This window comes from Scyliorhinus torazame, chromosome 31 (genome assembly GCF_047496885.1).
Source record: "Scyliorhinus torazame isolate Kashiwa2021f chromosome 31, sScyTor2.1, whole genome shotgun sequence".
Taxonomy (NCBI): Eukaryota; Metazoa; Chordata; class Chondrichthyes; order Carcharhiniformes; family Scyliorhinidae; genus Scyliorhinus; species Scyliorhinus torazame.
In genome coordinates, this window is record NC_092737.1 from 14,535,929 (window position 1) to 14,548,239 (window position 12,311).

A 12,311-nucleotide genomic window follows, 5' to 3' on the forward strand; every position below is an offset into this window, starting at 1 on the left:
CCTCAGGCTTACGCTGTTTCCTGGTGACTGCAGTGTTTTTTGGGGTTTAGTTTGGACATTGTCCATAATTGCGTTTGCATGTTCGCGCAGTGTGAAGTGTCCTCAACTGGGATGCCGTCGTTCGCGGTTCTTTCTGGTGTTGTCAGGTTCTCAGGAATGTCTCAGTCTTCACTGACACAGTTAGCAGCAGAGTCTCGGCTCATTCTGACTCCGGCCAACAAGTTCCAGTTAGTAAAGGTTGGTCAGGGTTTACCCGCCACACTACACCATCCCAGGTATGAACAGAGTAGGCGACCTGTCCTGTCTGTGCCGAAACAATGGGCAGCCTCCACTTCTCGCTGCTGGCATGGGGCGAAATTCTCCGGAAACGGCGCGATGTCCGCCGACTGGCGCCCAAAAGGGCACAAATCAGACGGGCATCGCGCCGCCCCAAAGGTGCGGAATGCTGCGCATCTTTGGGGGCCGAGCCCCAACCTTGAGGGGCTAGGTCGGCGCCGGACGAATTTCCGCCCCGCCAGCTGGCGGGAAAGGCCTTTGGTGCCCCGCCAGCTGGCGCGGAAATGACATCTCCGGGCGGCGCATGCGCGGGAGCGTCACCGGCCGCTCACGGCATCCCCGCGCATGCGCAGTGGAGGGAGTCTCTTCTGCCTCCGCCATGGACCGTGGCGGAGGCGGAAGGGAAAGAGTGCCCCCACGGCACAGGCCGCCCGTGGATCGGTGGGCCCCGATCACGGGCCAGGCTACCGTGGGGGCACCCCCCGGGGCCAGACCGCTCCGCGCCCCCCCCCCCCCCAGCACCCCGGAGCCCGCCCGCGCCGCCTTGTCCCGCCGGTAAGGTAGGTGGTTTAATTTACGCCGGCGGGACAGGCATTTTAGCGGCGGGACTTCGGCCCATCCGGGCCGGAGAATCGCGCGGGGGGGGCCCGCCAACCGGCGCGCCGCGATTCCCGCCCCCGCCGAATATCCGGTGCCGGAGACTTCGGCAACCGGCGGGGGCGGGATTCACGCCAGCCCCCGGCGATTCTCCGACCCGGCGGGGGGTCGGAGAATCTCGCCCATGGTTCCTCGCCTATACCCTCTGACCTTTCTGAAAAAACATGGCGTTTAGCCCTGTCCTCATGTCGCAAAACCTGGTTTTCCTGTTTCCTCTCCAGTATCTCCCTCAATTGAGGCAGCTTCAGCAAATCAAACACTACCGGTTCATCGTGAGTAATCCCAATGGAGCTTAGGTTCCAGAATATGTTGTCTTCCTGTTTGTCATCAGGAATTGGCGGAGTCGTTTAGACATTCATCCTTGCTCCCGAGTTACCGTCAATAAATCCTTCATTGTCCGAACAAGCCTTTCAGCCAGCCCACTTCAGGCAGGATAATCAAGAGCCAATCGGATGCATTGGAGTCCATTCTCCTTTAGATAATTTGTGAACTCGCACAGCATGAGCCTGTGGCCCAATCATTGTCGCCAACAAGTTGTTCGGGATAACCGAACCTTGCACAAATCTCACCCAGTCTTTCTGTCGTTCTCTCCGAGGACAAGGTCTTCAGGACATTTCGAGTGCGGGTCCACCACAATGAAAAACACTCATCCTTGGAATATTCCGCCAGAATCTACATAAACCCTTTGCCGTGGTCCTTTCGGCCATTCCCATGGGTGTTAAGGCAGCGGCAGGTTTTGAACCTCTGCACAAGCTGAACACAATACCTGCCTTCTACTCGAATCTCCTAGAGAGGCAGGGGGACGGAGGGGAGAGCGGGGGAAGGAGAGACAGATGCATGGGAGAGAGAGACGTGTGGACTGATGGGACAGAGAGAGAGGGAGGGTCAGAGAGGGTGGACGTGTGAGCGAGAGAGGACAGGGCAGAGAGAGGAGACAGAGATAAAGAAAGACAAGTGCCACACATAGACAGAAAGACCACTGGAGATGAATTATTAGCTGGTCAATAACTTGCTGCTCTCGGGTCTTGTTAGTGAAGTGACTGAGTCATCCCTGAATTTATGGACCATGGAATCCAATTAGAGTTGGTGTTTACAACAGGTGGATTGCTGAGAAACCTTGGGGGGAAAAGAGGGAGATGAAAGAGAGAGAGCGGAAGTGGGAGCGCGAAAGAGAGAGGGCGAGAGGGAGAGCGCGAGAGAGAGCACGAGAAGGAGAGCGCGAGAGGGAGAGCGCGAGAGAGGGAGCGTGAGAGAGAGAGCGCGAGAGGGAGAGCGCGAGATATAGAGCGCGAGAGAGAGAGCGCGAGAGGGAGAGTGCGAGAGAGGGAGCGTGAGAGAGGGAGCGCGAGAGAGAGAGCGCGAGAGAGAGAGCGCGAGATAGAGAGCGCGAGAGAGAGAGCGCGAGAGGGAGAGTGCGAGAGAGGGAGCGTGAGAGAGGGAGCGTGAGAGAGGGAGCACGAGAGCGAGAGAGTGCGAGCGAGAGGGAGTGCGCGAGAGGGAGAGCGTGAGAGAGTGCGAGAGAGAGAGCGCGAGAGACAGAGCGTGAGTGAGAGAGCGCGAGAGAGAGAGAGCGAAAGAGGGAGAAAGCACGATGGCGAGAGAGAGGACGAGAGCGACAGAGAGAGAGCAACAGAGTGAGAGTGACAGAGAGAGAGCACGCAAGAGAGAGCGACAGAGAGAGAGCGACAGAGTGAGAGCGACAGAGAGAGAGCAACAGAGAGAGAGCGACAGAGAGAGAGCGACAGAGCATGAGCGAGTGCGAGAGAGCACGAGCGAGTGAGAGCGCGAAAGAGAGGGCGTGAGAGAGAGAGCGCAAAAGAGGGAGAGAGCGCGAGAGAGGGAACGCGAGAGAGAGGGCGAGAGAGGGAGTGCCAGAGAGAGAGCGCGCCAGAGAGAGAGAGCGCGAAAGAGGGAGACTCGCGAGAGAGGGAACGCGAGAGACAGGGCGAGAGAGAGGAGAGAGAGCACGCGAGAGAGAGCGACGGAGAGAGAGCGACGGAGAGAGAGCGACAGAGAGAGAGCGACAGAGAGAGAGCAACAGAGAGAGAACGACAGAGAGAGAGCGACAGAGAGTGACAGGGAGAGCAACAGAGAGAGAGCGAGACAGAGAGATCGACAGAGAGAGCGCGAGAGAGTGCGAGAGAGCACGAGCGAAAGAGAGCACGAGAGAGGGGGCACCAGAGAGAGCGCCAGAGAGAGAGCGCCAGAGAAGAGTGCCAGAGAGAGAGCACGCGAGAGAGAGCGCGAGAGAGATCGCGCGAGAGAGCATGAAAGAGAGCACGTGAGAGAGTGCGCGAGATAGAGAGCGCGAGAAAGAGCGCAAGGAAGAGAGCGCGAAGAAGAGAGTGTGAGAGAGCGCGAGTGAGAGAGCGCGAGAGAGAAAGCGCGCAAGAGAGGGAGAGCGCAAGAGAGAGTGAGTACGTGAAAGAGAGCGCGAGAGAGTGCGAGAGAGAGAACGAGAGAGAGAGAGAGCGCGAAAGAGGGAGAGAGCGCGAGAGAGGGAGGGCGAGAGAGAGAGAGAGAGAGCACGCGAGAGAGAACGACGGAGAGAGCGACAGAGAGAGAGCGACAGAGAGAGAACGACAGAGAGAGTGCGAGAGAGCACGAGCGAGTGAGAGCGCGAGAGAGAGGGCGCAAGAGAGAGAGCACGAAAGAGTGAGAGAGCACGAGAGAGGGAACGCGAGAGAGAGGGTGAGAGAGAAGGAGCGCCAGAGAGAGAGAGAGAGCGCGAGAGAGGGAACGCGAGAGAGATGGCGAGAGAGAGGACGAGAGAGACAGCATGCGAGAGAGAGAGAGAGAGAGAGTGATGGAGAGAGAGCGACAGAGAGAGAGCGACAGAGAGAGAATGACAGAGAGAGAGCGACAGAGAGAGAGCGAGAGAGAGAGCAACAGAGAGAGAGCGACAGAGAGCATGAGAGAGTGCGAGAGAGCACGAGCGAGAGAGAGCACGAGAGAGAGGACGCGAGAGAGAGAGCGTGAGAGAGAGCGCGAGAGAGGGAGCGCCAGAGAGAGAGAGCACCAGAGAAAGAGCGCCAGAGAGAGAGTGGGCCAGAGAGAGCGCAAGAGAGAGCGCGAGAGAAATCGTGCGAGAGAGATCGCACGAGAGAGAGAGCATGAGAGAGAGCGTGTGAGAGAGCACAAGAAAGAGAGCGCAAGAAAGAGCGCAAGGAAGAGAGCGTGAGGAAGAGAGTGCGAGAGAGAGCACGAGAGAGCGCAAGAGGGAGAGCGCGAGAGAGAAAGCGCGCGAGAGAGGGAGAGAGCAAGAGAGAGTGAGCACAAGAGAGAGAGTGCAAGAGAGAGAGCGCGAGAGAGAGAGCACGAGACAGTGAGTGCACGAGAGAGCGCGAGAGAGAGAGCGAGAAAGCGCGAGAGAGAAAGCGCGAGAGAGAAAGCGCGCGAGAGAGGGAGAGCGCAAGAGAGAGTGAGCACGTGAAAGAGAGCGCGAGAGAGTGCAAGAGAGAGCGTGAGAGAGAGAACGAGAGAGAGAGCGCGAAAGAGGGAGAGAGCGCGAGAGAGGGAGGGCGAGAGAGAGAGAGAGAGCACGCGAGAGAGAACGACGGAGAGAGAGCGACAGAGAGAGAGCGACACAGAGAGAGCGACACAGGGAGAGCGACACAGAGAGAGCGACAGAGAGAGAACGACAGAGAGAGAACGACAGAGAGAGAACGACAGAGAAAGTGCGAGAGAGCACGAGCGAGTGAGAGCGCGAGAGAGAGGGCGCGAGAGAGAGAGCATGAAAGAGTGAGAGAGCATGAGAGAGGGAACGCGAGAGAGAGGGTGAGAGAGAGGGAGCGCCAGAGAGAGAGAGAGAGCGCGAGAGAGGGAACGCGAGAGAGATGGCGAGAGGACGAGAGAGACAGCATGCGAGAGAGAGAGCGACAGAGAGAGAGCGAGAGAGAGAGCAACAGAGAGAGAGCGACAGGGAGCGTGAGAGAGTGCGAGAGAGCACGAGCGAGAGAGAGCACGAGAGAGAGGACGCGAGAGAGAGAGCGTGAGAGAGAGCGCGAGAGAGGGAGCGCCAGAGAGAGAGAGCACCAGAGAAAGAGCGCCAGAGAGAGAGTGCGCCAGAGAGAGCGCAAGAGAGAGCGCGAGAGAAATTGTGCGAGAGAGATCGCACGAGAGAGAGAGCATGAGAGAGAGCGTGTGAGAGAGCACGAGAAAGAGAGCGCGAGAGAGAGCACGAGAGAGCGCAAGAGGGAGAGCGCGAGAGAGAAAGCGCGCGAGAGAGGGAGAGAGCAAGAGAGAGTGAGCACGAGAGAGATAGTGCAAGAGAGAGAGAGCGCGAGAGAGAGAGCACGAGACAGTGAGTGCACGAGAGAGCGCGAGAGAGAGAGCGAGAGAGAGAGACAGAGGTCAGCTGTGGTGATGGGGTGGGGCTGTGAGCTGTGTGGATTGGTTGGTGGGTGGGGGGCGGTGTGGGAAGGTGCGGGCGAGATTTAGTGGCTGTGTTACTGAGCTGCGTTCTTCTCTCTGGACAGTCGGTGAGCCAATCCCAGTCACCCGGAGCCCAAACCCTTCAGAGGACGAGGTTGATTGTTACCACGCAGAGTATGTGGAAGCCTTAATCAGCCTCTTCAACAGGTACAAGGTGCGGTGCGGAATGTCAAAGGAAGCAGAGCTGACTCTTTACTGAGCCACTGGAGAGACGGGAAGATCCCAGTCCGTCATCAGGAACCAAACTCGTTTTAATGATTCAACTTCAACAACCAGAATTCTGGAATAATCAGCCTCAATGTTCACTCACTGCCCCTTCCTCCTCTCAGGCAACTTGCACCCCATTCACTGAGGATTCACCTAAAAGAGTCCAATTTGCACATTTCACTCTGGACGAGTAGTAGGGAAATCCCCGGGGATGGAAGCTTCCGTGAGGAATTCTTTATTACCATTCACCAAATTAAACACTCCCAGGACAGGTACAACACGGGGTTAGATACAGAGTAAAGCTCCCTCTACACTGTCCCCATCAAACACTCCCAGGACAGGTACAGCACGGGGTTAGATACAGAGTAAAGCTCCCTCGACACTGTCCCCATCAAACACTCCCAGGACAGGTACAGCACGGGGTTAGATACAGAGTAAAGCTCCCTCTGCACTGTCCCCATCAAACACTCCCAGGACAGATACAGCACGGGGTTAGATACAGAGTAAAACTCCCTCTACACTGTCCCCATCAAACACTCCCAGGACAGGTACAGCACGGGGTTAGATACAGAGTAAAGCTCCCTCTACTCTGTCCCCATCAAACACTCCCAGGACAGGTACAGCACGGGGTTAGATACATAGTAAAGCTCCCTCTACACTGTTCCCATCAAACACTCCCAGGACAGGTACAGCACGGGGTTAGATACAGAGTAAAGCTCCCTCGACACTGTTCCACAGCCTGTACTGTACATTATTTTGGATTTTTCAAACACTCAAGCACTCGACAATATTAATCATTGGTCTCGGCAATCTCTGAACCCATTGAGCTGGAAGCATGTACCCCGAGCGACTGTCCAAGATGCACCAGGGGAATGAAATCCTCACATCATCAAGAACCCTTCAATGACAGAAACATTCCCCCAAAATAAAAGCTTTTTAACAATGTTTCTCTCGAACACAATACTGATTTTTTTGTTGAGGTGTCAATAGAGGTTGTGGACAGATGTTACCAGGCAAAAAAAACAAAAAATATTTATTCAGATGGGCAGCGTGAGAATGTTCAATCGCAGGAGAGATCGCGAGAGGCTCCTCACATACCACTACCGGGTAGTTGTGTGTCAATATCTGTGTCTCTGAGTGCGCCCGCTGCCGGGTCTCCGAGTGTGCCCGCTGCTGAGTCCCCGAGTGTGCCCGCTGCTGAGTCCCCGAGTGTGCCCGCTGCCGGGTCTCCGAGTGTGCCCGCTGCTGAGTCCCCGAGTGTGCCCGCTGCTGAGTCCCCGAGTGTGCCCGCTGCCAGGTCTCCGAGTGTGCCCACTGCCGGGTCTCCGAGTGTGCCCGCTGCGGAGTCCCCGAGTGTGCCCACTGCCAGGTCTCCAAGTGTGCCCGCTGCTGAGTCCCCGAGTGTGCCTGCTGCCGAGTCCCCGAGTGTGCCTGCTGCCAGGTTTCTGAGTGTGCCCGCTGGCTAGTCCCCCAGTGTGCCCGCTGCCGAGTCCCCAATTGTACCCGCTGGCTAGTCACTGAGTGTGCCCGCTGCTGAGTCTCTGAGTGTGCCCGCTGCTGAGTCTCCGAGTGTGCCCACTGCCCAGTCCCCGAGTGTGCCCGCTGCCCAGTCTGAGTGTGCCCACTGCCGAGTCTCCGAGTGTTCCTGCTGCCCAGTCTGAGTGTGCCTGCTGCCCAGTCCAACTGTGCCCGCTGCCCAGTCCGATGTGTGCCTGCTGCCCAGTCCGAGTATGCCCACTGCCCAGTCTGAGTGTGCCCGTTGCCCAGTCTCCGCATCTGGCTGCTGCCCAGTCTCCGAGTCGGCCCATTGCCCAGTCTCCAAGTGTGCCCGCTGCCCAGTCTGAGTGTGCCCGCTTCCCAGTCTGAGTGTGCCCGCTGCCCAGTCCCCGAGTGTGCCCGCTGCCCAGTCTGAGTATGCCCGTTGCCCAGTCTGAGTGAACCCGTTGCCCAGTCTGAGTGTGCCCGCTGCCCAGTCTGAGTGTGCCCGCTGCCCAGTCCGAGTGTGCCTGCTGCCCAGTCCTACAGTGCCCACTGCCCTGTCCTACAGTGCCCACTGCCGAGTCCCGGAGTGTGCCCGCTGCCCAGTCCGATGTGTGCCCGCTGCCCAGTCAGATGTGTGCCCGCTGCCCAGTCTGAGTGTGCCCGTTGCCCAGTCTCCGAGTCTGGCTGCTGCCCAGTCTCTGAGTCGGCCCATTGCCCAGTCTCCAAGTGTGCCCGCTGCCCAGTCCCCGAGTGCGCCCGCTGCCGGGTCTCCAAGTGTGCCTGCTGCCCAGTCTCCGAGTGTGCCCGCTGCCCAGTCTCCGAGTGTGCCCGCTGCCCAGTCCCCGAGTGTGCCCTCTGCCCAGTCCGAGTGTGTCCGCTGCCCAGTCTCCGAGTGTGCCCCCTGCCCAGTCTGAGTGTGCCCACTGCCCAGTCTGAGGGTGCCCGTTGCCCAGTCTCCGAGTCTGGCTGCTGCCCAGTCCTTGAGTGTGCCCGCTGCCCAGTCTCCGAGTCGGCCCATTGCCCAGTCTCCAAGTGTGCCCGTTGCCCAGTCCCCGAGTGTGTCCGCTGCCCAGTCTGAGTGTGCCCGCTGCCCAGTCCCCGAGTGTGCCCGCTACCCAGTCCCCGAGTGTGCCCACTGTCCAGTCCGAGTGTGCCCGCTGCCCAGTCCCCGAGTGTGTCCGCTGCCCAGTCTGAGTGTGCCCGCTGCCCAGTCCCCGAGTGTGCCCGCTGCCCAGTCCCCGAGTGTGCCCGCTGCCCAGTCCCCGAGTGTGTCCGCTGCCCAGTCTGAGTGTGCCTGCTGCCCAGTCCCTGAGTGTGCCCGCTGCCCAGTCTGAGTGAGCCCGCTGCCCAGTCCCCGAGTGTGCCCGCTGCCCAGTCCCCGAGTGTGTCCGCTGCCCAGTCTGAGTGTGCCTGCTGCCCAGTCCCTGAGTGTGCCCGCTGCCCAGTCTGAGTGAGCCCGCTGCCCAGTCCCCGAGTGTGCCCGCTGCCCAGTCCCCGAGTGTGCCCGCTGCCCAGTCCCCGAGTGTGCCCGCTGCCCAGTCCCCGAGTGTGCCCGCTGCCCAGTCCCCGAGTGTACCTGCTGCCCAGTCCCCGAGTGTACCTGCTGCCCAGTCCCCGAGTGTGCCTGCTGCCCAGTCCCCGAGTGTGCCTGCTGCCCAGTCCCCGAGTGTGCCTGCTGCCCAGTCCCCGAGTGTGCCTGCTGCCCAGTCCCCGAGTGTACCTGCTGCCCAGTCCCCGAGTGTGCCTGCTGCCCAGTCCCCGAGTGTGCCTGCTGTCCAGTCCCCGAGTGTGCCCGCTGCCCAGTCTGAGTGTGCCCGCTGCCCAGTCTGAGTGTGCCCGCTGCCCAGTCCGAGTGTGCCTGCTGCCCAGTCCTACAGTGCCCACAGCCCTGTCCTACAGTGCCCACTGCCGAGTCCCGGAGTGTGCCCGCTGCCCAGTCCGATGTGTCCCCGCTGCCCAGTCTGATGTGTGCCCGCTGCCCAGTCCGATGTGTGCCTGCTGCCCAGTCTGAGTGTGCCCGTTGCCCAGTCTCCGAGTCTGGCTGCTGCCCAGTCTCTGAGTCGGCCCATTGCCCAGTCTCCAAGTGTGCCCGCTGCCCAGTCCCCGAGTGCGCCCGCTGCCGGGTCTCCAAGTGTGCCTGCTGCCCAGTCTCCGAGTGTGCCCGCTGCCCAGTCTCCGAGTGTGCCCGCTGCCCAGTCCCCGAGTGTGCCCTCTGCCCAGTCCGAGTGTGTCCGCTGCCCAGTCTCCGAGTGTGCCCCCTGCCCAGTCTGAGTGTGCCCACTGCCCAGTCTGAGGGTGCCCGTTGCCCAGTCTGAGGGTGCCCGTTGCCCAGTCTCCGAGTCTGGCTGCTGCCCAGTCCTTGAGTGTGCCCGCTGCCCAGTCTCCGAGTCGGCCCATTGCCCAGTCTCCAAGTGTGCCCGTTGCCCAGTCCCCGAGTGTGTCCGCTGCCCAGTCTGAGTGTGCCCGCTGCCCAGTCCCCGAGTGTGCCCGCTACCCAGTCCCCGAGTGTGCCCACTGCCCAGTCCGAGTGTGCCCGCTGCCCAGTCCCCGAGTGTGTCCGCTGCCCAGTCTGAGTGTGCCCACTGCCCAGTCCCCGAGTGTGCCCGCTGCCCAGTCCCCGAGTGTGCCCGCTGCCCAGTCCCCGAGTGTGCCCACTGCCCAGTCCGAGTGTGCCCGCTGCCCAGTCCCCGAGTGTGCCCGCTGCCCAGTCCCCGAGTGTGTCCGCTGCCCAGTCTGAGTGTGCCTGCTGCCCAGTCCCTGAGTGTGCCCGCTGCCCAGTCTGAGTGAGCCCGCTGCCCAGTCCCCGAGTGTGCCCGCTGCCCAGTCCCCGAGTGTGCCCGCTGCCCAGTCCCCGAGTGTGCCCGCTGCCCAGTCCCCGAGTGTACCTGCTGCCCAGTCCCCGAGTGTACCTGCTGCCCAGTCCCCGAGTGTGCCTGCTGCCCAGTCCCCGAGTGTGCCTGCTACCCAGTCCCCGAGTGTGCCTGCTGCCCAGTCCCCGAGTGTGCCTGCTGCCCAGTCCCCGAGTGTGCCTGCTGCCCAGTCCCCGAGTGTGCCTGCTGCCCAGTCCCCGAGTGTGCCTGCTGCCCAGTCCCCGAGTGTGCCCGCTGCCCAGTCCCTGAGTGTGCCCGCTGCCCAGTCCCCGAGTGTGCCCGCTGCCCAGTCCCCGAGTGTGCATGCTGCCCAGTCCCCGAGTGTGCCTGCTGCCCAGTCCCTGAGTGTGTCCGCTGCCCAGTCCCTCAGTGTGCCCGCTGCCCAGTCCCTGAGTGTGCCTGCTGCCCAGTCCCTGAGTGTGTCCGCTGCCCAGTCCCCGAGTGTGCCCGCTGCCCAGTCCGAGTGTGCCCGCTGCCCAGTCCGAGTGTGCCCGCTGCCCAGTCCGAGTGTGCCCGCTGCCCAGTCCCCGAGTGTGCCCGCTGCCCAGTCCCTGAGTGTGCCCACTGCTCAGTCCCTGAGTGTGCCCGCAGCCCAGTCCCCGAGTGTGCATGCTGCCCAGTCCCCGAGTGTGCCCACTGCCCAGTCCCCGAGTGTGCCTGCTGCCCAGTCCCCGAGTGTGCCTGCTGCCCAGTCCCCGAGTGTGCCTGCTGCCCAGTCCCCAAGTGTGCCTGCTGCCCATTCCCGAGTGTGCCCGCTGCCCAGTCCGGGTGTGCCCGCTGTCCAGTCCCCGAGTGTGCCCGTTGCCCAGTCCGAATGTGCCCGCTGCCCAGTCCCCGAATGTGCCCGCTGCCCAGTCTGTGTGTGCCCACTTTCCAGTCAGAGTGTGCCCGCTGCCCGGTCTGAGTGTGGGCATGGACCCAGTTTCTGAGTGTGGGCAGTGACCCAGTTTCTGAGTGTGGGCAGGGACCCAGTTTCTGAGTGTGGGCAGGGACCCAGTTTCTGAGTGTGGGCATGGACCCGGATTCTGAGTGTGGGCAGGGTCCCAGTTTCTGAGTGTGGGCAGGGACCCAGTTTCTGAGTGTGGGCAGGGACCCGGATTCTGAGTGTGGGCAGGGACCCGGATTCTGAGTGTGGGCAGGGACCCGGATTCTGAGTGTGGGCATGGACCCGGTTTCTGAGTGTGGGCATGGACCCAGTTTCTGAGTGTGGGCATGGGCCCAGTTTCTGAGTGTGGGCATGGACCCAGTTTCCGAGTGTGGGCATGGACCCAGTTTCCGAGTGTGGGAATGGGCCCAGTTTCTGAGTGTGGGCAGGGACCCGGTTTCTGAGTGTGGGCAGGGACCCAGTTTCTGAGTGTGGGCAGGGACCCGGATTCTGAGTGTGGGCATGGACCCAGTTTCTGAGTGTGGGCAGGGACCCGGATTCTGAGTGTGGGCATGGACCCAGTTTCTGAGTGTGGGCATGGGACCCGGATTCTGAGTGTGGGCAGGGACCCAGTTTCTGAGTGTGGGCAGGGACCCAGTTTCTGAGTGTGGGCAGGGACCCAGTTTCTGAGTGTGGGCAGGGACCCAGTTTCTGAGTGTGGGCAGGGACCCAGTTTCTGAGTGTGGGCATGGACCCAGTTTCTGAGTGTGGGCAGGGACCCAGTTTCTGAGTGTGGGCAGGGACCCAGTTTCTGAGTGTGGGCAGGGTCCCAGTTTCTGAGTGTGGGCATGGACTTGGATTCTGAGTGTGGGCAGGGACCCGGATTCTGAGTGTGGGCAGGGACCCGGATTCTGAGTGTGGGCAGGGACCCAGTTTCTGAGTGTGGGCAGGGACCCGGATTCTGAGTGTGGGCAGGGACCCAGTTTCTGAGTGTGGGCAGGGACCCGGATTCTGAGTGTGGGCATGGACCCAGTTTCTGAGTGTGGGCATGGACCCGGATTCTGAGTGTGGGCAGGGACCCAGTTTCTGAGTGTGGGCAGGGTCCCGGATTCTGAGTGTGGGCATGGACCCAGTTTCTGAGTGTGGGCATGGACCCGGATTCTGAGTGTGGGCAGGGACCCAGTTTCTGAGTGTGGGCAAGGACCCGGATTCTGAGTGTGGGCAGGGACCCAGTTTCTGAGTGTGGGCATGGACCCAGTTTCTGAGTGTGGACAGGGACCCAGTTTCTGAGTGTGGGCAGGGACCCGGATTCTGAGTGTGGGCATGGGACCCGGATTCTGAGTGTGGGCAGGGACCCGGATTCTGAGTGTGGGCAGGGACCCGGATTCTGAGTGTGGGCAGGGAGCCAGTTTCTGAGTGTGGGCATGGACCCAGTTTCTGAGTGTGGGCAGGGACCCAGTTTCTGAGTGTGGGCAGGGACCCGGATTCTGAGTGTGGGCATGGGACCCGGATTCTGAGTG

General features: G+C 61.1%; 1 protein-coding gene across 1 annotated transcript in view; it reads left to right on the plus strand.

Moving 5' to 3' along the window:
- The window catches only part of LOC140404697 (diacylglycerol O-acyltransferase 2-like), a 68,999-nt gene extending 62,480 nt beyond the window's left edge, over positions 1 to 6,519 (plus strand). The window contains exon 7 of the mRNA XM_072493362.1: positions 5,412 to 6,519. Within this exon, the coding sequence (XP_072349463.1) occupies positions 5,412 to 5,566 (155 nt within the window). The 3' untranslated portion in view covers positions 5,567 to 6,519. The remainder of the gene's footprint in view (positions 1 to 5,411) is intronic.
- The last annotated feature ends 5,792 nt before the right edge of the window (positions 6,520 to 12,311 follow it).